A 26,574-nucleotide genomic window follows, 5' to 3' on the forward strand; every position below is an offset into this window, starting at 1 on the left:
GGAAATGAAGGTGAAGAAGAGCGGCGGGGCCGGGGCCGGGGCCGGGGCTGGGGCGGCGGCGGCGCGCACCGAGGAGGAGCTGGGGAGAAAAGCGCTCATCGGACCCGACGATGTGCTGGGGCTGCAGCGCGTCACCAGCGGTGAGGGCCGGGGCCGAGAGGGGCTGGGGGGCAAGGGCTGGGGGGTGCAGAGCTCTCTAGGGCTGCCCAGGGCAGCCGCACACCGACCTCCCCCCTCCCCGCGGGGAGAGGAGTAGGGATGCGGGAGAGCGGGGGCCGCCCCGGGGATGCGGATGCTCCGGGGTCTGGGTACCACTTAGGGACCGGGGTTGGGGGGGGGGCCCGGACAGGGGATGGGGATGCAGCCCCCGTTCCTAACAGGGATGCAGCCCCCCTCGGCCCAGGAGTGCGGTCCAGTTCCCCCCAGGGATGCAGCAATCCCCTCTTCCCAGGGATGCAGTTATCCCCTTTCCTAGGGATGCAGCCCCTCTCTTCCCAGGGATGCAGCAGCCCCTCTCTTCCCAGGGATGCAGCAGCCCCTCTCTTCCCAGGGATGCAGCCCCTCTCTTTCCAGGGATGCAGCTATCCCCTCTTCCCAGAGATGTAGCCCCCCACCTTCCTCATTCCAGGAGTGCAGTCCAATTCCCCCTAGGGATGCAGTCTCCCCTCCTTCCAGGGATGCAATCCCCCTCTCCCCAGAGATGTAGCCCCCCATCCCAGGGATGCAGTCCCCCTCTTCCCAAAGATGCAGCTTCCTTCCCTCCTAGGGATGCAGCCCCCTCCCCTCCTTCCCTAAGGGGCTGGTGGATGAGGTGCTGAGGGGCATGGTTTAGTGTTTGATAGGAATGGTTGGACTCGATGATCCCGTGGGTCTCTTCCAACCTGGTGATTCTATGATTCTATGATTCCCAGGGATGCAGCCCCCTATAGACCCATCCTACAGCCCCCCAGCATAGCAGCGCTGCTTTTGAGAGCATCCTCAGGGGACGGTGGGCACAGGAGCGTGCGGGCTGGAGGGTTTGTTGTGCTTGGCAGAGCAGCTCGGTTGGGACCAGACGGCCACCTGTGCAGTGGTGGTGGCTGCGTTGGACCCGTCAGGATTGCAGCAACGCCGGCTGTGAGCCTCATTGCCGCGTCTGGGGGTGTCCTGCCCTGCTGCCCCCTAAAAAGGCCTTTTTTGCACATCCTGGGAGCTTTGGGTCATCTCCATGCAGGCAGCATGCTGGGCATAGGGAGGAGGGCTGGTTGTGCTCCTCTTGGCCTCCGAGCGCTCTGCTCTGTGGCTTTAGAGCAGGTTTTGTGTCGCAGTCCAGGGCTGTGCGGCGTGACGAGCCCTGGGGAGAAAGGATGCGATGCGTCTGGGAGAATTGGTGCATGTAGGCAGCTCCGTGGGCCTGTGTGTGGTGAGCAGGGAGGGCAGGAGGAGAGCTTTTTGGGAACTTGGTGTTAGCCCCCAGGAAGGGGTTACGGAGGCTCCTCTGAAGCAGGAGCTGCTGATGCTGGGGGGGTCTGTGAGTCCCCTTCTCCGAGCTGGGATGCTCTGATGGGCTGCAGCAGTGTGATTCCCTGCCCAGGCTCCAAAATCCGCTGCCTGTGGATTTTGTGGGGAGGGCTGTGCAGCAGGCGCTGAGGAGCAGCGGTTAGATGGGAAATCCAAGCGATGGCTGCATTTGGCGCTTTGCACGCTTGCTTTGCCTGCGTGTCCCTGCCTTTGGCGGTGCTGTCTGGCAGGGCTGCAGGCACAGGGCCACCCTGCATCCTCACGTGGCATCGCTCTGGCCAGCGGGGATGGTGTGAGCTCTTGCACGGTTCGTGGCTCTCGGTGAGCACCCGCGTTCCCAGGGTGCAGGGAAGGCTGAGGTGGTCACCCTGGCTTCAAAATAAAGCTAGGAGCAGAGCTGGCTGTCACCTGCCTCTTCCAACCGTGGGGCAGCACGTTGTGGGGCGCAGGGAAGATGTGAAATGCGTGAAAATGTTTTGCTCCCCTCCTGCTATGAGATTTGCTGGTGCGAGGGTGGCACAGGGGGTGTGGATGGGTCATGTTCACAGCAAGAAAGATATTGAGATCCTGGAGTGCATCCAGAGATGGGCAACGAGGCTGGGGAAGGGGCTGAAGAACAAGTCTTGTGAGGAACGGCTGAGGGAGCTGGGGGTGTTCAGCCTGGAGAAGAGGAGGCTGAGGGGAGACCTCATTGCTCTCTGCAACTCCCTGAAAGGAGGTTGTGGAGAGGTGGGTGCTGGTCTTTTCACGCAAACGACAGGTTATAGGATGAGAGGGAAAGGCCTCAAGCTGCACCAGGGCAGGTTCAGATTGGACATCAGGAGAAACTTCTTCACCCAAAGGGTTCTCAAGCAGGGAGGTGGTGGAGTCCCCATCGCTGGAGGTGTTTAAAAGCCGGGCAGATGAAGTGCTTAGGGATATGATTTAGTAGTGGACAGGTACAGCTGGACTTGATGATCTCAAAGGTCTTTTCCAGCCTAGGGATTCTATGCTGAACAAGAAGCAAGTGCTGGGATGAGCCCTGGGTGACATCTTCCCATGGAAAATACTTCTCTGACCTGCTGGGTGCGTGGGAGCCAGCAGATGCTCTCTGCACCTGAGAGCCTGGGTGTGTTTGGGGATACAGCTATACAATACATCCCTAGTGAGCATATTGCATCTTATTACCTAGGAATATTTTGCAGCACCCCTTCTCGAGCTCGGTTTTCCACCTGGTTTAACAGAGAAAGCAGAGCTACAAGAATATTTTTCTGATCCTTAACGCGTAATGATTATTTGGGGCATTCTGTGGCCTTTTCTTATTTCCACAGCAAGCTCCTAAAACAGATTGCCAAAAATACCAACGTGAAACTGCTCCAGTCTTCTGCTCAGAGAGGAGGGTGCTGCAGGGAGGAGGAAGGACCAGATTCTGGGAGAGAACTTCATGGCTACCCCAGCCCCAACCTCTCCCTTGGAGATGCTGAACTGGGACAGACACACCTTATTTCAGCAATCCTGGCTTTGATGCCCAAGGTTGTGGTGCTCCAAACGGTTTGGAGCTGAAGCAGGGGTTGTTGGTGGGGTTACAGCAGAAATGTCCTCATGCCCTGGGTGTCCTTTGTTTCCAGATGGAGTGTAATTCATCTTTATCCAAACTCATGGGCCAGTAGTGTGGTAGCTCACACTGTTGAGGGACCATGAATAAGCTCTCCCGGGGACATGGGGTGGTCTGGCAATGTTTTGAATTGCTTCAGCAAGCAAAATCCAGGCTAAACCATGTTAGAGGAGGGCTTGGTACTGCAGGAACGTGTAGTTTAGAAATGCTTACACTGTGAGTAGCCTGTGTGTTTCTGAGTGGCCTCCCGGCTTGCGTGGGGAGAGGTGGAATCCTCTCCCGTGTGGAGTACAGCATGGATCCAGTTACAGAAGGGACTCCATCGCGTGGCTGCCTGGGACAGCAGGGCACCCTGCTCGCACCGAGAGGGCCCTTCCAGCCTTGAGATGTGCTGATGCTCTTTGGAGCCAGGCTTTGGCATCTCGTGCTTGAAACAGAGCTCCTCAGTGCTTCCTGACACATTGAGCCAACCTGCTTGCCCCTCACCCCTGGAGAAGCTGGGTCTCCGTGCAGCCGAGCTGCTGCTTGTGGTCCCCACCTGTTGACCAGGTGGCATGTGGGCAAGTTGTTAGTTAGCCCTGCTCTGGTGTTTGGGTCTAGGGAAATCCCTTTTGCACCAGGGAGCACAACTGGGCTTCCCCCTTCCAACAGGTACAGCTATAAAAGGCCAGATGCTCGGTGTCTGGGGCTGGGAGGATGGAGATGCAGGATGGGGCTGGGAGGGTGGAGATGCAGGATGGGGCTGGGAGGGTGGAGATGCAGGATGGGGCTGGGAGGATGGAGATGCAGGATGGGGCTGGGGGGGTGGAGATGCAGGATGGGGCTGGGAGGGTGGAGATGCAGGATGGGGCTCTGTGGCAGAAGCACCGCTCACCCAGAGAAACCCCGTCTGGAAGCAGCCAGGAGAGCCAGCTGGGCTCTGCTCCTAATGTGCTTCTAATGAGCTTAGACGGGGAGCAGTGCAAGCCGTCCTGCGTTTGTTGTGTCCTTGCAATGTTAAATTCTCCATCAACTCCAGGGCTGTAATAGCTCTGGGCATGCTAGGGTCCTTCCTAGTGGATCTGGGATGCCCTCTTGGAATACCTGGGCCTTTGGCTCAGCTGGCTCTGGATCTGCTCCAGCTGGATGAGGTGTGAGGCGAACGAGCTGCTTCCTTTGCAGCCAGCAGGATCAGTTACTCGCTCGCACAACTGCGGTTACAAAAAGAGGAAAAATCCCTTGCAACGTGATTAACTCAGGATTAGCGAAGGAGCGGGGCAGAGCTCACATTGCAGTTAATTACCGGAGCAGCCAGAGATTGGAGGAGTCTGCCTGCAGTTATGGGATGTGGGTGTCCGCAAATGCCGTGTTGTGCCTGCTGGAGCCGGCGGAGGAGCTGGGACCTGGCATCCCCGGGCACCGTCCCTCGTGTCTTTGACCACGCTGCAGCTCTGGGTCACGCCAGGCTGCTCCCACGTTCGCTGCAGGGCAAGGTTAATTCAAGCAGAGCTTTCGTTTCTTCCTCCACCGTGAGGGTTGGAGTCATCAGTGGTGAAAGATGATATTACAGCCCCTGCAATGCCATCGCTTTTAGCCAGTGTGCGTAAGAACCAGGCTTCAAAGAGATGGGTAATGAGGAGCGGCTGGGAGAGCTGGGGGTGTTCAGCCTGGAGAAGAGGAGGCTGAGGGGAGACCTCATTGCTCTCTCCAACTCCCTGAAAGGAGGTTGTGGAGAGGAGGGAGCTGGGCTCTTCTCCCAAGGGACAGGGGACAGGACGAGAGGGAATGGCCTCAAGCTCCACCAGGGGAGGGTCAGGCTGGACATTAGGAAAAAATTCTTCACAGAAAGGGTGATTGGTCCCTGTCAGAGGCTGCCCAGGGAGGGGGTTGAGTCCCCTTCCCTGGAGGGGTTTAAAGGACGGGTGGACGAGGTGCTGAGGGACATGGGTTAGTGATTGATGGAATGGTTGGACTCAATGATCCGGTGGGTCTCTTCCAACCTGGTGATTCTATGATTCCACGAAAGGGGAGCTTTAGCCGCTGAGGCCGCCCAGCTTATCGCAGCGTCAGCCACCGGTACGGTTTGCCTGTCGTATTAAAGCTTATAGTTTAAGCTTTATTCTGAGGCTTATTTTAGTTGGGCAAACCAAAGGGTTAAATAATCGATTACACACTTGGAAACAATTACAAAACGAAACCTAAAAATAAGGAACGCGCGCTTAATCATTTCTGAAAGTAATCTCTTCCCCGAGCTGTCATTTAGGATTTCTCTGAGGCTTCTCTCAGCAGCTTTAGCTCAAGGCCGGCTTGGCAGAGGGCTGCCTCGATGGGACAGTCAGGGCAGACCCTTCGGGGGGGACTGGGAGCTGTTGGAGAGTCCTGGAGAGGCCACAAAGATGATGCGAGGGCTGGAGCACCTCTGCGATGAGGCCAGGCTGAGCGAGATGGGCTTGTTCAGCCTGGAGAAGACTCTGGGGAGACCTTAGAGCAGCTTCCAGCGCTGAAGGGGGCTCCAGGAAAGCTGGGGAGGGGCTCTGGATCAGGGAGTGCAGGGAGAGGATGAGGGGAATGGTTTTAAGATGAAAGAGGATGAGATCTTAGGAAGAAATGTTTTCCTGTGAGGGTGGCTGCCCCATCCCTGGAGATGTTCAAGGCCAGGTTGGATGGGGCTTGGAGCCCCTGATCCAGTGGGAGGTGTCCCTGCCCATGGCTGGGGTGGGACTGGGTGGGTTTTGAGGTCCCTTCCCACCCAACCCATTCTATGACTTCCATCCCAGTTTCCCTCTAGCGCTAACAGGCAGCTGAGGTGTGTGAATCAGTCTTCAAAGCAGCTCCTGCATCATGATTTTTCCTTTCCTTCCCCAATTAATTGGGGCAATTTATTCCATTAGGAGCTCTGATTAGCCAGGGGTGTTCGTGAGGCGGTTAATGAATCCCTGGTCTGAGTTGCCCAGGGCTGTGGGGTGGAAAATCATTTAGATACGTGGATTTCTCATGGCAGAACACTGTCCCGGAGCTGTATGAAGCTGCTCTCACCGCGATTCCTCTGCTCAGCAACACCTCATACATTGGGAACCTTTTTGATAACACGCAGCTCGAGGTGTTACGTAGACGAAGAAGATTATTTTTATAGTCTCCCAGTACGATATGGAGTGTCAGGCTTCCAGGGGCAGCTCACATGGTGTGTGGGGCACAGGGTGGGCAGCTGGGTGGGTTCCTCCTTCTTCCAGGGTTATGGGTTTGGCCATCCCTGGTGGAAATAAAGAGGAAAGCTGAGGGAATCAGCCTGGGGGGCTGGGCAGGGCCAGGTTATGCTGGCCTAGCCCCCTGTTAGAGCAAAGCAAGCTGATTTTGTGAATATCGCGCACGTGGTTTCAGACTTTGAGAGCCATCAGCATGGACAAGAGGGCAGGAAAGAGGGCTTGGAGGCCTGAGGGATGGGGAAGAGCAACTCCATCCTTTCTTCACAAGGCCTGGAGGGCTGCAATCTAATTGATTGTGAGGGTGAAGTCTGGAAAGCTCTAGCTTAAAAAAAAAAAAAAAGAAAGAAAAAAAAGAAAAAAAGAAGATCAGGCTGCCACAGAGAGCAGTGGCTGGGAGGGCGGCGAGAGCCGCGCAGCAGGACTCTGTGTGTGGTGTGGCAAGGCACGCTGCCAGCTGGACACATCTCAGGAGAGCCTTTGGAAATGCCCCAGCTCGGAGCCTGCTGGGATCACAGAGCCACGGAATGGTTTGGGTTGGAAGGGACCTCAAAGCCCATCCAGTCTATCCGCTCGTCTTGTCCCTGCGCTCCCTGACCAAGAGCCCCTCCCCAGCTTTCCTGGAGCCCCTTTCGGTCCTGGAAGCTGCTCTGAGGTCTCCCTGGAGCCTTCTCTTCTCTAGGCTGCAGAGCCCCAACCTAGATGCACCTCCCTGCTTCTTTACCCTTGGTGAGTACACGTGTCCAATGGGATCCTCCTGGAGCAAGGTTTTTCCTCCGGAGCATTCCCAGCAGCCCAGTTTGAGTGGGGTGAGGGGGCTTGAGGTGCCCCCCCTTCCCATTTCCCCGCACTGTTTTCACTTCTCCAAACCCCACGGCTTTAGAAATGGGGTGGCTCCTGGCTGGCTGAGCTTGTTTCTCTGCCCCTCTCTTTAGAGGGCTTGAGCTGCTGAGGCAGAGGGCAGGGGACTGGTTTAGTTTTGCCTTGAACTGAACTCTGGTTGTCTAAGCAGGCACATCAGAAACCTGCCCTGCCTTCCCCTCGAGGTCTTGCACGCCGTCCTGCGTCACCGCTCTGTGTCTGCGCGGGGTGCGTGCTATTTTTGCTCGCTTCCTCCTGAGACTCTTCAATCTGATAATCTCCTAATCTCCAGCTCCTGGCGATTCATCTGCAGTTGTCTTTGCTTTATACCTGGTTTACGTCTTGGGAGTCGTCTTCAAAATAGCTTCTGACCTTGTTGGTTAAAGCATGTTAGGAAACACAGGAACCTTCTCATCTTCTGAATCCTTGGTTTTGCCTGTCTTGGGGAGAGGCGTCCCTCTTGCAAGTCACTGCTGCTACATCAGTTTCTTGTACAGCATCTTCCTGATTTATATCCGTTTTCATGACTTACCTCAGGTTCTTTCTTACCCCAGGTACACTCTGCTTTCCTCCGTGGGCTATTAAAGCCTTAAAATAGGAGCTGCCTGATCTGAGCTTAGACGCTCTGATGAGCACTGCAGAGATACCTGTCACGTCTGCGAGAGGGGACACGTGCTCTCTCTGGTTGCAGAGAAGGGATCTTGAAAGGAGCACCACAAGGACCCTCTTGCTCATGACCTCCTCTTGATACGATGTGCCCGGTAGGGTGGGTCGCAAAGGAAATCGGAAAATATAGGATTGACTTTTAGCTTTCTCTGATGAGGATCAAACACCTAATCTCATCCATTGGATAACTGAAATAACAGGGAGAGGGCAGGGAGAGAAAGTGCCTTCATTGGCTTTCTTCTCGTATTATCTAACGTTGTATTAACCCTCACCTTTTGTGCTCCGTTGCGACACCGGCTCGCTAAAACACACGTCTGGAAGCACCAGGGTTCACAGTGCAGCATTGCTCACGAGAGAATAAGCGGTGCCTGCCCACGTCGCCCAGGCTGTTATGCTGGTTTCTCTTGAAATCTTGGTTGGTTTGGGGAGAGGATGAGAACCAGCTCTTCTCTAGGCTGGGGAGAGGAGGTACCACCTCCAGAACTCTAAACAGGGAAGGAGCATCCACAGTCTCTAGTTACAAAGCTAGAGACTTGCAACCAAAAAACTTCTTAATGAATGCCTTGCCATGGATTGGTGTTTGGGTTTGGTTCTTAATCACTTTTTCATACAGAGGGAATACAAGAATTCACTAAAAATTGCCCTGTGCCTGCCTCAGGAAGTCCATCCTAGAATCATTAAGGTTGGAAAAGATCTCTAAGATCATCCAGTCCAGCTGTCACACCTGCTGCTTCCCGAGACCACCACAGCATTGCTGGGTTTGCTTCTAGACTCTTTAAAACCACGGTAGGTCTTGAGAAAGAAAGTGTCCCTAATAGTGGAGAGATGTAGATCTTTGGGCATTGTAGAGAGATTATGGGAAAGAATCTGCAGATGAGGTGGAGAGAGAAGATGTGAGAGAAGAAGCTGCTAAAACTAGGCTTGGGCAAGTTGCAAGACTTTTTGCTTTGAGAACAAGTTCAAGTTCAGTTGGTGAACTCTTTCCAGGAGGAGTTTGGGTGTGAAAGGCTGGGATATGGCCATTCACTGGGCTTTAGGAAGGAGTAGGAAACGCTCTATTTAAAGTGGGTGCTTCAGGACAACAGCCGATCTGTTGGGTTTCCTGAGATGGCATTGATGTGTCCATTCCTTCGTCCCTCTGGTGAGTACCGAGGGTGCTTAGAATCCTACAATCATGGAATGGTTAAGGTTGGAAAAGACCTCCAAGCTCATCCAGTCGAACCCCACGTCTCAGAGTGCCATGGCCACGTGTTTTTTGAAACCCCTGGAGGGATGGAGAGTCTCCCACTGCCCTGGGCAGCCTCTGCCAGTGCTTCACTGCTCATTCAGGAAAGAAATTTTTCCTAATATCCAATCTAAACCTGGCCTGGTGCAACCTGAGACCATTTCAAATTTAAGGAGGTATCATGATTATTTGGTTATTGATGGGGAAACAACACAGTCCACTTCAGGGGAAGTCCTGAGAGGCCAAACAGTGCAGATCTGAGCTGCCTTATCTCTAACTAAAATAATCATGGATGCTGCCTCCATTCCCTGGACTGTGGTGATGGTGAATTAGGGTAATGAAAGCAGATGATACATTGCAGTGCGTCAAGGGAAGTGTGGGCAACTGGGCCCTACAGTAATATAAAAATAAGTATATATGGGTTGAGATTAGCAAATCTGACAGTGCTCGGCTAAGCAGAAGGATCTGCCAATTGCAAGCAGCTCGTTCCTCATAAGACCTGCTAGTGTAGCTGCGGGCTTGTTGTGTATGGGAAAAAACCAGCACGTGGCTGCTTTGATTGATTTTTGTTCTTCTGAATTGGAATAACTGCAAGCGAGTTTAGTACATAGACTCATAGACTGATTTGGGTTGGAAGGGACCTCAAGGACCATCCAATTCCACCTCTGCCATGGGCAGGGACACCTCCCACTGGATCAGGGGCTCCAAGCCCCATCCAACCTGGCCTTGAACCCCTCCAGGGATGGGGCAGCCACCCCTGCTCTGGGCAGCCTGGGCCAGGGCCTCCCCACCCTCACAGCAAAACATTTTTTCCTAAGATCTCATCCTCTTGCATCTTAAAACCATTCCCCTCATCCTCTCCCTGCACTCCCTGATCCAGAGCCCCTCCCCAGCTTTCCTGGAGTCCCTTACAGCACTGGAAGCTGCTCTAAGGTCTCCGCGGAGCCAAACAGACTGAGAAGAATATACACCACTTTTTTTTTTTTACCTGCTAGGAGACTGGACACTGCCAGAGGAGGAAAACCCACTTGTTTGCAGAACTCTGGTAGCTGATCTTCCCAGATATCATCATCTAGTTAGACACTGGGATTTTATTTATTTTTTTTTTAAAAAAACCACCAGCTTTCATGTATTTTCAGTGCAAAAAGAGTTGGAAAATACAGTGCAGGGGTGCAAACATCAATGAGAGGAGCCTGGTGGGGATTCTGCTGGGGTTTTACTCCTCTTCCCTGGCTCTGCTTGGCTCTCCTCTCCTCCAAGTGAGTCATGGACACTGTTACTGCAGCAACGCTGCTGCCAAGGAGGGGGATGAAGCTGTTGCCATGGTGCTGGATGGGCAGGAATTCTGCAGGAGGAAAAACACTTAATAATTAACTTGCAGACAAATGCGGCTTCAGACTTCGCTTGCGCGCTCCGGGGAAGGTGTCCCGGGCTCCCAGGCGACCACCAGCCTGTTCTGGTCCAGCTCCTCTCCTTCAGCTGGTCCCAGCGAGGTGATGGGATGAGGGAGGTGATGCCAGGACTGTGAGAAGCTGCTCCTGCTCCTCTCAATTCGCGTTTTGCGTGCGGCTGCTTGGAGCGGGGAAGTTGTGGGGCAGGTTAGAATCTAGGCTGGCTGATGGGTGAGAACCTAAAATCATCTTGTAATTGCAGGACGTCTACCTGGGGGTTGTTAAACCCTGGGGCTTGAGGCAAGGAGTTGATTTAAATTCCTGTCCCATCTCCACGGCTGCTGTTAAAGACAGAACAGAAGATTTTGTGCAGTTCTTGGGCTCCTTCATTGAACAGTAGGCTTGCATTTTCTTGTGGTAGTAAAAAGTTGGGTCTTTTATCTTGTTCTTCCTGAAAGTGAGGGTACTGGTGTTGGCTTTTCTTTGTGCTGTGTTGATAGAAAAGGGGAACCTCCTTGCCAAGTGCCAGTGGTGCTTCGAAAATGTCTGTAATTACACATCCCAGAGATGTTCTCTTACTCTACCCCAGCAATCTTTTTTTTAACTACTCTTCTGGGGATGCTCTAACCTCTGTCCATGATCCAGAAGCCTCAACTGTGATGTAGGTACCTGATCTGTTATACCAGCACTGAAGCAGGGGTTGTAATGGGCAAGCGTGATCTCTGAGCACTTGTTTTCACATATTCGATGAATAAACCATAGGTGGATGCCTCTGTTTGAATTTTAGAAACAGGAAAGCAGACAGAAATAAGTGATTAACTCAGACTAACAGCAGGAATTAGTGGCTGAGAAAAGGCTTAGAATTAGAATATTTAAGTATTACTTTCACCTTGGAACTTCCAAAACGAGCCTCCTACAATGTGCAGGAGCACAGGTGTTCAGAAGCTGACCCGGCTTGGTTGCATACAGCATTTATTTTGGTTTGTCTGGATAAACTAAGTTATTGGAGCTGCTTTCAGCCTGTGCTTGTAAGTGCAGGGGAAAAAAAAAAAGCACTTCTGCTTTCTCCAAAGAGAGGAGGTAGATGTCCTGGCTGAGAAGCTGTCTCAAAGCACAGCAAGGCTGCAGCCACAAACAGTGACTTTCTCCCAAAAATTTCAGCTCTGATGGAATCAGGGAAGGGCTTTGTCCCCAGACTGATTTCCTCCTCCGGGGAAAGGCTTTGCCACCGTTTGAAGTGCTGAGGAAACAAAGTCTTTGCTTGGGACAAGCCTGGGTGGAGGGGAGAGAGCATCCTTTGTGTGCAGAGGGCTGGAGACAGGGGAGGTGGCCCAGGGGAGGAGGACATTCTTGTTCCAGTTAAGTGCAGGCTTAGTGCTCACAAAGCTGCTTAGCATTTGCATTCAGCCAAAGGGCAGTTTTTAAAACAGGCAAAGCCTCTTACACTGGAAGGGCTGGGATTTGATGGAGGTGCTGACTCTTCTCAATGCCCTGAGGGGGAATGGAGGCAGGAGGTGCTGGCACAGAGGTGGAAAAAGGTGATGACCCCCAGGTGCTGGGGGACAGAAGCCTTGTCCCTGTCCTGTCCAAGCAGGGCAGTTTGAGCATAAGCATTCAGACCTGGGTCTGTCTTTGAGGACATGAGCAGACTTCCAGGCAGCTGTGGAGAGGCATTTGGGCTGCTCCCACTGCTGTGATCTCCAAAGAGCAGCCAGAGCAGCCTTGTAATTCTGGGCAGCTGTCATTTAAATTTGCCTTGCTCTGCAGATTATTTGTGCACTCCAGAGGAAAATGTTTACAAGATAGACTTCACCAGGTTCAAAATCCGGGACATGGAATCTGGCACGGTCTTGTTTGAAATCACCAAACCAGCAGCTTCAGGTGAGTGCACACAACCCCCCGTGTTTTCACGATCAAATAAACGCTGGTGTCTGCTTTCTTTTGCCTTTTCTCTTTTGACTCAATTAATTCCCCAAAATAGGAGATGCTCTCAATTGCAAGAGAGCTGGAGTCCCAGCTTGCAGCAGAAATACTCCTCAGGTGTCTCTTTGTAGCATCACAGTGAACAGAACTCATTGCTGGTGTGTTCCTCTCATTGCCATCTGTGGTGAGAAAGGACAGATGGATGTTGTAAACAGAAGCAGAGGAGGTCGCTGGGTGTTAGTTCCTTGGCTGCTCATCAGCTGGAGCCCCCCTGTACGTAGCTGAACTGTTAGGTTGACATCTTCCATGTAGGAGTCTGGGAAATGGTATTCCCAAAAGGGGGAAACTTTGTCAATCAGACAAACAGAATATTTGCATGTTGTATTTTTTTTTTTTTCCTAATTTTATGTGTTACTTTTCACCACCAAAGTGTTGCCAGTGGTAATAAACCCCCTGGGCAACTGCTCTTTCCCTGGTCAAGCCCTCTCTTCAACCTTCCCCATCTCCCTGCAGGGGAGAGAGAGTTTTCTTACCTTTTCTTAGTGTAGGGAACCAGCCATGCTAAGGTGAAGTGGCTTCTTGGGAGTCACAGTGCCATCCAGAGTTGGAGGCAGGAGCAGTAAGTCGCTCCGAAAGTGTCTGTCTCTGAGTGACCAAGAGTGGATGCCTTTGAGAGGAGAGGGGGAGGCTAAGCCCATCATCAGGCTTTCTCAGAGTGGTTTCCTAGCATATATATCGCTCATAATATATAATATTATATATTATGAGCGATATAATATATAATCGCTCATATACTATATACTATATACTATATACTATATACTATATACTATATACTATATACTATATACTATATACTATATACTATATACTATATAATATAATACATAATAATGTACAATTGCAAGTAGTTTTACTGGGTTTCTGTTTCTCAGACAATTGTAACAGAGCTTTATTTTGCACTTTTCCAGAACGCGACCACAACGACAAGAAGGACATTGACCCCAACGCTGGACGCTTCGTGCGCTATCAGTTTACCCCAGCGTTTCTTAGGCTGCGGCAAGTGGGAGCCACGTAAGTAATGGCTCTACTGCTGCCAGGTTGGAAGGTGTGTCTGCAGCCTTCCACGTCGCATTCCCCCAAAACCATTAATCCCACGCACCCAAAATGGTGAAGCGATGTTGGACGCTTTATGTAGAACAATGATCTTTGATGTGTCTGGTGGTTCTGCTCTCTGCAGCTCCCTGAAAGGAGGTTGTGGTGAGGTGGGTGCTGGTCGGTTCCTCCAAGGAACAAGTGAGAGGACAGGAGGAAATGGCCTCAAGTTGCACCAGGACAGGTTTAGATTGGATATTAGGGAAAAATTCCTTTACTGAAAGAGTGATTAAGCCCTGGCAGAGGCTGCCCAGGGCAGTGGGGGAGTCTCCATCCCTGGAGGGGTTCAAAAAATGTGCAGAGGTGGCACTTCAGGACATAGTTTAGAGGGCACGATGGGGTTGGGCTGAAGGTTGGACTGGATGGACTTAGAGGTCTTTTCCAAGCTTAATGATTTTATGATTCTATGATCTCATGGAGGGCCTATCTGGTATAATTGGAGGGATCTTTTCTTCACTGAAGAAAAGTTTAAAACTGTAAAATCACCTCGTATATCCTTTTTTTCTTGAGTAAAATGAGTCAAAATGAAGTATAATCTATGATTTCCTTCTTTTCCAGGGTGGAATTCACGGTAGGGGACAAACCCATTAACAACTTCCGCATGATCGAGAGGCACTACTTCCGTGATCAGCTCCTTAAGAGTTTCGATTTTGAATTTGGGTTCTGCATCCCCAGCAGTAAAAACACTTGTGAGCACATCTATGAGTTCCCACAGCTCTCGGAGGATCTCAGTAAGCTCGCTTTAATTACCGGGTTACAGGGGGATGTTAATGAGTACTGTGGTGAAGAAGCCCTTTCTTAAGAGCTGCAGAAAGTGGGTAGGGTAGAAGGCTGCAAGGTAGTTTTGTATGTGTGTTAATACAGATTTGGTTTTCTAGTTGCAGTATATTGTCACCCACCAGACAATATTTTAAGGGAAACATCAGTGTTAGGGAGAAAAAAAAATATTCTCTTATAAACTAACCAGAAAACTAGGATTAAAAAGACATCCAGTTAATGTGTGACCTAAATGCTGTGTTCTGTTTTAATGTTTGATGTGCTGTATTGGCAGCTTGAGAGGTTTTACTTCTAGTATGAATAAGGCTTTTATTTTCTCTCCTCTCTCCCAAGACACAGTAGTGTCACTACTAAATCTGAGTGACCTTGCATTCTTTGCAACCTCTAATCACTCGTGTCAGGGCTAATAGATTCATTGAATGATTTGGGTCTGAAGGGACCTCAAAGACCATCCAGTCCCACCCCTGCCATGGGCAGGGACAACTTCCACTGGATCAGGGTCTCCAAGCACCATCCAACCTGGCCTTGAACCCCTCCAGGGATGGGGCAGCCACCACTGCTCTGGGCAACCAGGGCCTCCCCACCCTCATCGTGAAGAATTTCTCCCTAGTGTCTAATCTAAATCTTCCCCTCCAATTTAAAACCATTCCCCCTTGTCCTATCACTCCATGCCCTTGTAAAAAGTATCTCCCCGGTTCTCTTGTAGGTCCCTTTCAGATCTTAGTCTGTAGGAAATAGAGCGATGCTCTGCTTCTTCCTTATTGTCTCACCAGAACAAATGTCTGTTTGCTGTTGTATCACTTTATTAAAAACAAAACAACACCCCCACCTCCCCCTGCAATCTCCAGTGTGATGTTTTGAGGTTAGGCAGAGCACTTAGTCTGTGGGTATGGTGCCTGAACATGTTTTGATGATGTTTGAGTCCTTTAAAAGATGCTGTCAACAAATGGTTTGGGTAGGCTCCCAGTTTGGTTTTGTCTTTTCACTTGAGAATTTGCTGCTCTCTGAGCAACGCGATGAAATGTAACTGAAACCCAGTGCAGCGTTGCCTCCGTGGAGCCTCCGCGTAACATGATTAATTGGTTTTTTTCCCTTCCCCCCTCCCCTGCAGTTCGAGAGATGATCCTGCATCCATATGAGACACAGTCGGACAGTTTCTACTTTGTAGACAACAAGCTCGTGATGCACAACAAGGCAGATTATTCCTACAGTGGAGGACCTTGAGCACAGGATGGACAGCCAACCTGCACTGGCCTTCCCTCTCCTAGCGAAGTCGTCAGGGATACCAACACCTTCGGTTCAGTTGCTGACAGTGTCAACTGGACAAGGATCCACAAACCAAGGACTCTCTGCCACAGTAGGAGTTTCATGACTAAATCTGCTAGCCTCGTCTTTTTTGAGCTTTGAAGCAGACCCAGTTCTTCAGAAGTTTAAGCGGTTCTACCATGCTCAGTGATCTGCGGATACCACTTCCCCAAGTTCTTGAAGTGCTTTGAAAATGGCTTTGTGGGACCTGGGGTATTTTAACCTAATTCTCTGGATTTATGTTCTTGCCCCTCAAGAATCTCTTAGGATGTGATTGTTATCTCAGAGGATGTGACCTGAGAAACCACGGGAGTGGATGGATGCAAATGCAGAGTTTGGTTTGTTTGTTCCTCTTTGTGAGTGCTCCAAGGGCCAACTCAACTTGTACGTCCAGTTACAATGTTGAGTGTAACCGCTCACCAAACCAAGTTTTGTCTTTAGATTAATCCTCTAAAGTATCTCATCTATTAGGTTTTTCCTTCGATGTCCTATTCTGTTTAATCTTGGGAACACTGAACCAAGTGCAGGCCAGTAGATCGTGACAGAGCTGTTTTTAATCAGGTACCATCCTTTTGTGTTTCAGATGAAGGCAAAATAGCTTGGAGGGTCTGTGAACCTCCATTAGCGTTTTCCAGTAATTTTTTGCAAGCTGATTGGAGAATAATCAGGAAAAAATTGAAGGATTTTTGCTTCAATTGACATTTTTACACAGCTAACGGTCAGCTGATTTGCGCTATACGTTTTCCATGCCTTTTTTCTTTTCTCTCTGCTCAATACTAAGACAAGGGTGTCAGTGCTGCTTGTTAGGGCAACGCTTCCACTAGTTTAGGGCAACCGGAGAGTGTGGAATTCCCAATTTTTCGTTTCTACTTGAAGTTGAAGAATGTTATGCCAGTTTTGCATCGGATATTGATACAGGTGAACCAGTACATCTAATAATGTAGGACTTTGAGACACTGCAAATAATTAGCGAAAGCTCTCTCTTCAGGCTCTGTGAGGAGTTTGAGACCAATTTTGCCCTTGTTTCTCAACACGTGCTCCTTGAAAAGATGGAAGGGCACAGAGCATATGCAAAACAAAGCCCGAGAAGGGGTAGCCCATGGTCATGAAACCCTTACTGTGAAGGTCAGCGCACTGATACTTTAGAAAAACGTAAGGCAGTTGCAGTTTGTAGATATTTCTATAAATACTCGATGTTTCCATGTCCGATTCTGTGAGTTTAAGTGGAACATTCTATGTTAGCCTCAGATAGGTGTGATTGTACTAATTTTTATAAAATCCCATTGCCAGTGGTGATTCGCATCTTTGTAGGCGCAGCCTAAGTCAACCAGAACTACAAACGGTTCCATCTGCCTAAGGACAAAGGAGGGGTTTGTGCTCTTATCAGGGTTGTGGTCAGTGTTAAATGTGTTACCATTTGTACTTGGCTTGGCTTCCTTTGCTTCTGAAAGGGGATTCAGTTTTCTAAGGAAAATGCAGTGAGTTTAGGTTACAGCCCAGGATTTTTTATTAAGATTGGTAGCTAAGAAAGTGTGTGAAGCTCACTGGTCTTACACAACTGATATCTTGTAGTCATTATCATCGCAATGAGACTTGTCTTTATCACTATTTTTTCTCTCTGGTGTATTAAATCATAGCATTAGCCCACGGCTGACTTATCTCTTTGAGAGTTACAGAGAATTCCCTCATTATTTGTACAGGGCTCTGAGCTACCGATCATTAAGTTTTATAGCACAATAATTACTAAAGGTGAAATCAGTTTCAAAAAATCTAGGTCCTCCCTCTCCTCCCCTTTTTTTTTTTGCATACAGGCTGCTAAACTATATATTCAATGACATTTTGCAAGTTAAACTCTTTATGAATTTTATTACAATGCTTGAAGGAGTAAAAACACTGATTTGAAGACGGAAGAGAGGGTGTGTTTAGAACTAGCACCCCACACAGGTATTTGGGGCTAACTTTCACGTGTTTTGTGTTGAGCTGTAGAACCTCAGACCCATGAAGATTCCAATCTCTGACAAAAATTAAAGGAAACTCTTATTCATGCAAAGATTATTTAAGGCAAGGAAATGCTAATATCCAACTCTCATGTATTTTGAAAGCGTTGTATTAATTATTCATAACCTGAAAAAAAACATGGTTGACAGCTCAATTTTAATTAGCTCAGGAATGAAGCTATAGAGATTATTGCTGCCCCTTACCGGGGGAGGGGGAAGAGCAACTGGGACTGTGTGTGCTTGGAAAAGGTAGGTAGGTTCACTCCAGTGGTGAAAGTTATCTTTGGGGAAAATGAGGGAGAGGGAAAGAGTTAATTTCAGCTAATTGGAACCAAGAAAGGAAGTTGTAGAGAGGAGGGAGCTGGGCTCTTCTCCCAAGGGACAGGGGACAGGACGAGAGGGAATGGCCTCAAGCTCCACCAGGGGAGGGTCAGGCTGGACATTAGGAAAAAATATTTCACAGAATGGGTGATTGGTCCCTGTCCGAGGCTGCCCAGGGAGGGGGTTGAGTCCCCTTCCCTGGAGGGGTTTAAGGGACGGGTGGACGAGGCGCTGAGGGACATGGGTTAGTGATTGATGGGAATGGTTGGACTCGATGATCCAGTGGGTCTTTTCCAACCTGGTGATTCTATGATTCTGTAAGAACCTTAAGGCTGTAGTAAGTGTAAATGCTTTTTATCTTGAGGTCGAGACAGCTGGTGGGTTCTGTTAGTTGTTCTTTTCTACCACCCCTGCACGAGCACCTCCTCAGTTATACACGTGTTTCAATATTGATCGGATATTAAATCTCATTGATGGTTCTTATAATTTTCTACACATGGAAATGCAGTTGTGGAGTGTGTTACTCTAGGCTGAGGTGTTTCTGAATTACGGGGCCGACTGACCAAGCGGGTGAAGTCTTGTGTCTGTGTGTCTGTCCACGAGCTGTAGGTAACCATCTCCCTAGAACCACTGTGGTGATGCCTCCTGTGATGTCTGCTCCTCTCTTAGTGCTACACTGAGCAGTCCTGTCCGAATGTGACATCGACTTTTTTTTGCATAGGATCAGAGTTGTCTGTATTAAAATGTATTTATAAAAAAATATATATATATTTTTTGTGGAGGGAAAGTAGGATTCTAGTTCTTATACCATTGGGGAACTGTTAGGAACATTTCTACCAAGTTCATTTATAATTCTTTGTATCTTCTTAGTTACCTGACTTGTTTCCTATCAGAACATCCACTGTGGCCCATTTTGTGGCAACGCAATGCACTGTCACGCAGAGAATCTGGTTTTCAGAAAACTGAGAGTCTTTTGTTTCCTTCTGGGACAGCAGGAAACAGAGTGGGTTGCCAGGAGGAAAAGGAGCCTTGGCACCAACTCCACTTTGGTAACCAGTCTGGTTGACGTGTTTGCAGGTAGGTGAGTAACGAGAGCAAAGATTGAGACTTCAGGATAAAGAAAATTAGATGCTACAATTTAGTCTTCCTGTAGGAGAAGGAGAGAACTAAAATTAATTTAAACAAGGACTAAATATGGAGTACACTTGCTTACAATTATTTCATATTGGCAGCTTAGTCATAACCGTGCATCCTAGGCAATACGCTTTCCATTACCTCAGAACATGGTTCAGAACCCATCACGTTCATTAGCAAGTGTTTCTTCTCCTGTAACCAACTGCAAAATGTAAGAAAAAATGAAAAGAAATAAATTATTGATCCTAGAAATGTGGGTGATTGGTTTTTTTTAATGTTTATATTCTATTTTATTTATTTTTTAAATGTTTATACGTTCATGTTGGACGTCTTCCATCAATACTTAAACTCATGTGAAAACACTTCAGTGGTTTGCATAGTTATGTGAGTAAAACAAGTAAATTAGGAGCATTTAAATAGGACTTAGCTTTCTGATTGGTGAAAATATCTTGGGGCATAATTAAAATAAATGGTTTTCCAAGCACCTTAACAGGATGCAGCTGTTGCCTCGGTCACAGCTACGCGCCAGGTTGGGCTCTGAAAAACCTGCTGGCTGCACCACGGAGAATCAGGTTTTGGAATTAATGACACCTGCAATTGCTGCCTCTGCCACAGTGACTAAAACTGAACCATCTGCTCCACCTGCAGTGAGTCGTAATTTTGTCTTGATTTTTTGTTTTGACATTTTAGTCAAAATTTCCCAGGAATATCTCGCTATTTCTTTCTGCAAAGGAGAACAACTTGTCTGCTCTCGGAGAGAGAAAAAGGGCAATGTTTTTGTTTGAAAAAACTTGCTGTGACTCATTTTGATTCCCCAGAATTACCGGGGATGCCTTAGGAACGCAGCATCTAGCAATAATTGTTATATACTAGAGCTTGTCAAAGAAACGTATTAGTAGAAGGCTCTAACTTTTGAACAGTTACTTGGAGCTGCACGTTCCTGCCCTGGCCCAGGTTGCCCAGAGCAGGGGTGGCTGCCCCATCCCTGGAGGGGTTTGAGGACAGGTTGGATGGGGCTTGGAGCCCCTGATCCAGTGGGAGGTGTCCCTGTCCATGGCAGGGGTGGAACTGGATGGGCTTTGAGGTCCCTTCCAACCCAACTTGTTCTGTGATGGAGGTTTGTAACGCGACTGCGGCTCCGCAATCTGCAGTGAAGATGCACTCGTGGTCTGACATCAGTTCTTCTCCAGGCTCTTCTGATTCAGAGGGCAGGGTCTGGTTTTGCCCATACAGGTTCTCTGCGGTTTGATGCTCCTGATTAACAAACACTCGGAATTACCCGAACAACTGGAGGCATCTGGTCTATTTTCTTAGAATTCTTGAAAGGATTGGATGCTAACTTCACTGAATACCTACAGAGAAGAAAGAGCAAAATCAGTACTAATATCTCTAACAAGGCAGGTTAAACAGTCTTTCTGATTTTGATATTTAAGTATAATTACCCGAACTGGCTGAAAAACTTTTGAAGTTCAAGAGAACCTTAGCAAAAATCTTAATTATATTCAAGAGACTATTTCCCATGTTAAATCTCTGCCAAAAATAAATGACTTAGCGTTACTTATAGTGCATCAGCAATGCTTTCTTTTTTTTTTTTTTCCTTAGCTGGTGTGTCAGTCTCATTTATTAATAAATACGCCTAATCATCCCGGAGATGTTCTGTACCTCCCTCACTTTCTTAGTTCTGATGGTGTTTGTCAGCTGCTCAGCTATTGTGGCACAACTTACGTGTTCACACCGTGCTACTCATCCTCTTGTCATTGTTCAAGGGCATTTGTCTACCTGTGACTTGCATTCCCTTAACATTTCTTAACTGCACTGAGGACACATCTCAATTAAGACAATGTATCATATTTTTAAGGACAATTTTGAGATTACCAAAGTCTGTCATTGCAAACTAGGATAAAACAAAGGTATTCATCCTGCCTAAGTCCACAAAAAGGAGTAATTGCTTTACAGAGATTTTTTTTTTCCATAACCAGTGCTGTACAAGAACTGAAAAGGAGGTGAAATCACGCTGGATAATGTATTTTAATTAAAACTACAAAGAGAATTTGGGTTTGTAGAGTGTAATTGCAGCTGGATGATTCCTAGCCATTATTTTGAAAACTGACATGGGATCTGAAATAACAAAGGGCTGGTTTATTTAATAATCATTTCATTATCCTAGTAGAGGGCGTAAACCTTGTTAATGAAGCTGGCATATGAAAGTAATTTGTAGCAAGAAATAAAATCAGGCAGGGAAGTTACAAACAGCAATATAGAAATCACATAATGCAATTTACTTGGTGAAAGGAAGTTAACGCATAAGGGAGAGGAGAATTCGAAACGCTTCCCATTTCTCCTTTCCTACTGCATGGCAGAATGAGTCAAACAGGAAGGGCAAACTGGATATTTTATAATCTTTATAGTACAAAATAATATTTCAGATTATTAATTATTTATGTTTTATTTCCTGGAGCAGTTAAGCACCCCGCTGAGCTCCTTGGATTTGCTGGGCTGGAGGAATTGGTGCGTAGCTTTTGTTTGTTCAATACAAGTAAGACAAAAACTGGAGGAGGAACACTTGGGCAAAGAGAAATGTAGGTAAAGCTTTCAGTAAAAGATCATAGAATCAGAATCAACGGGTTGGAAAAGACCCACCGGATCATCGAGTCCAACCATTCCCATCAATCACTAACCCATGTCCCTCAGTGCCTCGTCCACCCGGCCCTTAAACCCCTCCAGGGAAGGGGACTCAACCCCCTCCCTGGGCAGCCTCGGACAGGGACCAATCACCCTTTCTGGGAAAATTTTTTTCCTAATGTCCAGCCTGACCCTCCCCTGGTGGAGCTTGAGGCCATTCCCTCTCGTCCTGTCCCCTGTCCCTTGGGAGAAGAGCCCAGCTCCCTCCTCTCCACAACCTCCTCTCAGGTAGTTGGAGAGAGCAATGAGGTCTCCCCTCAGCCTCCTCTTCTCCAGGCTGAACCCCCCCAGCTCTCTCAGCCTCCCGTGTCTGTATCAGCTCGCTCGCTGCTCCTGGATATGCTGGGAAGTGCCCAGAGCTGAGGGCACCAAGCATCCTTTGCACATCTGTCTGCAGCTGGAAAAGGTGAGATTCACTATGTGCCCCAACCCTGAAAGCTTCAAGTATCTAGAACCTATTTTAGTAAAAAACCCAAACCACTAAACCCAAAACTCAACCCCAAACCTTTTCTTTATGGATGATGATGACCACTGGCATTCGACTTGTTCTCAAAATCGTGCTTTCATTTCCCAGACGCATAGCTTACCACCCTTATATGTAATTAAGCGTCTAATTAAACCCGCTGGCTGCTTTGATGCCTGCACAGTTTCATAAGCCAGGAGAACAGAGAGTACACTGTCCCTCAAAATTAAAGCGTGCACCGAGAGCTGTTTACAAGTTCAGAGGGAAGAAAACTTTCCGCCCCAGCCATGCCAGGTCTCTTCGGCACCGAGATGTGGTGAAGACGTTCCCCCACTGGAGCTCATCGGCTGGCACTCATCATCAACTAAATTAGAAATAACAGCCCTGAAGTGTTCTTTGCAGCTGACAAATAGATGCGGACGCTTCCCGGGGCTGTCTGGCTTGCAGGAAACATGAGCACAAGTGTCACCGCTTAGATAACGTTCAGAGTGTTATTTCAGCTGACATAGAGACGTCTTGAAGAAAAGTTAAAACCACCTCCCAGCCCTGGAGGGGTTCAAAGCCAGGCTGGATGGGGCTTGGAGCCCCTGATCCCGTGGGAGGTGTCGCTGCCCGTGGCAGGGATGGGACTGGATGGGCTTTGAGGTCCCTTCCAACCCAAAATATTCTATGATTCTAAAATGAGAAAGATCACTTCCAGCCAAAGCAACAGCTTGCACTAGAAGCATTGCAGTTTATCTCCTTAGATCAGTTAAATTTTTGGTACAAAGTATTTTCCCATAGATTTGGGGCTTTTTCTTCCCCTGATGTTCTAAAGTCACGGAGTTAAAGGTACGTTTAATAAACGCCTTCAGTAATAATGTCAGCCTGCTGCCTCCGACAGGCACAAACACGCTGGGCTTGTTCATGTGGTTGAAATTCAGTTCTTCAGGAGCTGCCTGATGAGTGAGATCTTAAATTTTCTATTCATCCAAATGATGCAAATTCCCTTCTCTCGTGTTTTTGGTTGCTGATTTGCTTCTACCCGAGAGCTCGGTGCGTGGCCACTTGCAGCCACTCACATTAACAGCAGGAATCTCTGGCGAGCCGCCTCCCTGGGGGTTTCTGGAGAGGAAAGCAAAGCCCGGAGGAAATGCAGAGCCACGCCGGTTGTGTTTTTAGCTCATTACTCATCCCCGACTGCTGCCAGGCCTTTCACCCTGACACATGCGCCCAATGTGTCTTTGCCAGCACCACCACATGCTGCGTCCTCGCCTGGGGCCCCAGTGGAACTCAAGGTGGTGAACCCTGCTTGTGCCTAACAGCCCTTCCTGCCTTCCCCTTCAAATCTTGATGGCCATGGTGGTGGCGGCTGAGCAGAGGGTGGGTTTGGGTGTCCCCAACCAACCGCCTGCGTGGCCAGGTGGTCACCTTGCTTTCTGTTGGGGAGTCGGATGCTGTCGCAAGGGAGACAATGAGCTGCAGGAAGGGCAGAGTCTACACAACGTTCCATGGCCAACTCTCTATGGGACAGCTCTACATGGGAAACCTCCAACCCTAACCCTAATTCTGATGGCTTCCCACGGAGATCTGGATGCAGAGTTGTCCCTCCCTGCCTCAGAGCGAGCTTGGAAAGCTGTCAACCCCCAATCTGTGCCTGCTGCTCCTTAATTGATGGATTAATTTTCCAGTGATTAAGAAATTCAAGTAATCATAGAATCACCAGGTTGGAAGAGACCCACTGGATCATCGAGTCCAACCATTCCTAATGCAACCAGTGGTGATTGTTGTGCATCCAGGCCTAATTAGTGTTCTTGGGATTAAATGTTAATAGTTTTGCTTGCTTCTTCTGTGCCTGGGTCAAAAATAGATTCGGAATAGGGAGGCTTCAATTCATCCAAGAAGCAAAATGTCTCAGTGCTTTGTTATTTAGATGGTGAATTACAGAGGTTTAATAGCAACGGCAGGCTGCTCATCAGTATTTATTGGTCTGGAGGCGTGTGGAGCACTTTCTATGCATGAAAACCTTTTGCAGGAAAGTTGTTGTGCAGTCAGTAGGTCTTGGAAATGAGTTCCAGCACCCGGTGGCATCTCGCAGCCCTTGTTGATTCACATTCTAGAAAGGGCTGCTTATCTGGCTCCCAGCTTATCTCTGTGCCTCTCGCTGTACTGAGCCCAAACTTAGAGAACTGCAACTACAGGGCACTAGAAAGACGTCCGGTCTTGATAAGGAGATAGCAAACCACAAAAAAAAAAAATCATTATTATGAGATGCTGAATAGCTCTGGCTACCAGCGTCCCACTACTGAGGAGGACTCTGAGTTGCTGATGGTTTCACGTTGATGACTGAGATCTGGCAGTCCTCCCCCATCCCGTATTCATTGTGTTGATATATAGAACCTGGGACTTCTCATCAATGTGCTAGCAGCCAGGAGAAATAACCCAAATATAATTTATGATGTTCCTTCTGCTGTTTATTTTGAGTCTAACCACGTATTGTTTGCGTGTGCTTCTACCGACTAAAAAAATGTGCCTTTTCTGCTTCTCAAAAGCACTGGATTCCAATTTTATTTTATGAACTAACTCCATCATTCATTATTTTAGTGGAGAACAAATTAGTAGTTCTCAAGTAAATTTTTTTTTGCTGTGCCTACACGTGGGAAACGCCGGTTTAATGCTTCCTTTTGCTTTATTGCAGCGAGGGGATGTGTGGTGAACCCTACGGGGCTCCTTCAGCTGGTGAACGCTTTATTTTTTGTTTGTATTTAGCAGTCTAAACACAAACATTTCCACACAAATCTGGAAGTCTGAGCGAAGCATAAAACTGGAGCGTCAGCACTGATAAGCTTAGTCTGGAATCCAAATATTTGTTCCAACCAGCGATATGAAATGAGTTTCAACTTATTTGAAGGCGCCAATAAGCGAGTCGCACTTTTCTTTTCAAGCTTTGTGTACCAAGTTAGAGCCATAAAGTAACACTGACGTGCTATTTAATCCTTTATCTCTTCCATAATACCTATTAATCACTGTCGGGTTTAAGTAGCTCAGGGATTTGAAAGATTGTGCAAAGATTGGAGAAGAGCTGAAAACAAAAGCATCTACAGGAGCCGATGAATCTTCAGGGGTGATGGTTACACCAAGAGCAGGAACACGGCCTCTTGGAACGATAAAGCTGAGCTCCTCGCAAGAAAAAGGAGCTTGAAAACAGGTTCCAATAGAAATCAAGCCTTAATTTCTGAAGTTTAAATGAAAGATGCAATAAAAAATGGTAAAAGTTGGGGTTGTTCAGCCTGGAGAGGAGAAGGCTCTGAGGAAACCTTAGAGTGACCTTCCAGTACCTGGAGGGGCTACGGGAAAGCTGGGGAGGGGCTGTTTACGAAGGCTTGTGGTGACAGGATGAGGACCAATGGGGGTAAAGTGGAGAGGACGAGCTTTAAACTGGACAGAAGGAGGAGGCTGATCGATTTGCCTGGCTCTGGTGTTTGCGTAACTCCCCTTCTGCTTCTGTTTCCACATAGAACAACTTGGTGGCTTGACTGCATCTCTCGCTCTGTTCTGGCTCCAGAAATGGAGAAGAAGAGGGGCTCAAGGGAAGAGAGGGTTTCACGATTGCCTGAGGGATTGCAAAGTTACATCACATGCGGTCTCCCAAGTCTCCTCAACCCACCTGCTCCTAATCTGGTTTGATTTAGGGCTGGGCTAGCAGGCACGGCTGAGGATTTAAACCTGAGTTTGGGTTCAGCCTGGGCTAGTGCTGCTCTTATCTTGCTGTGAGAAAAGAGCTGATAAACCCTTGTTTGTTGGTCTGAACGCCACCTCACCGCTCTGCCTGGGCTGTGTTTCTCTTGATAATTCCTTGCTGCTCAGGGTAAGTGACTCAATCTGACTTGAATTTCAACCTCCTTGGTTCCTCTCGAGCTTCCATAGCATATGAAAAGAGATGTTACTCTGGCATTGATGTTTTTTTGTTTGCGGGCGTGGTGTTGTTAAAGGTTCCTGCTCCAGGTTGCTTTGGTTTTAGGTTGTTTCGCTTGAAACAAAACTGTTCTGTGGTGTCGCAAGGAGCACCTTGATGGTAAATTACACGGAGACCTTATAACGACCTCCAGTACCTGAAGGGGCTACAAGAAAACTGGAGAGAGACTGTTTACAAAGGCTTGGAGTGATAGGATGAGGGGTGACGGGTATAGACTGGAGGGGGGCAGGCTTAGACTGGACATGAGGAAGGATTTCTTCATCATGTGAGTGGTGAGGGCCTGGAACAGGCTGCCCAGAGCAGGGGTGGCTGCCCCATCCCTGGAGGGGTTCAAGGCCAGGTTGGATGGGGCTTGGAGCCCCTGGTCCAGTGGGAGGTGTCCCTGCCCATGGTAGGGGGTGGGACTGGATGGGCTTTGAGGTCCCTTCCAACCCAAACCATTCTAT

The 26,574-nt window shown here is 48.5% G+C and overlaps 1 protein-coding gene across 1 annotated transcript; it reads left to right on the forward strand.

The window, feature by feature from the left end:
* UNC119 (unc-119 lipid binding chaperone) lies at positions 1-15,856 on the forward strand. The gene is made up of 5 exons (XM_069873778.1): positions 1-140; positions 12,184-12,297; positions 13,311-13,413; positions 14,053-14,225; positions 15,383-15,856. The coding sequence occupies exons 1-5, from the start codon at positions 5-7 to the stop codon at positions 15,493-15,495; spliced, it is 639 nt and encodes a 212-aa protein (XP_069729879.1). The 5' UTR covers positions 1-4; the 3' UTR covers positions 15,496-15,856.
* Positions 15,857-26,574: the final 10,718 nt, after the last annotated feature.

The sequence above is a fragment of the Phaenicophaeus curvirostris genome, chromosome 21 (assembly GCF_032191515.1).
Source record: "Phaenicophaeus curvirostris isolate KB17595 chromosome 21, BPBGC_Pcur_1.0, whole genome shotgun sequence".
Taxonomy (NCBI): domain Eukaryota; kingdom Metazoa; phylum Chordata; class Aves; order Cuculiformes; family Cuculidae; genus Phaenicophaeus; species Phaenicophaeus curvirostris.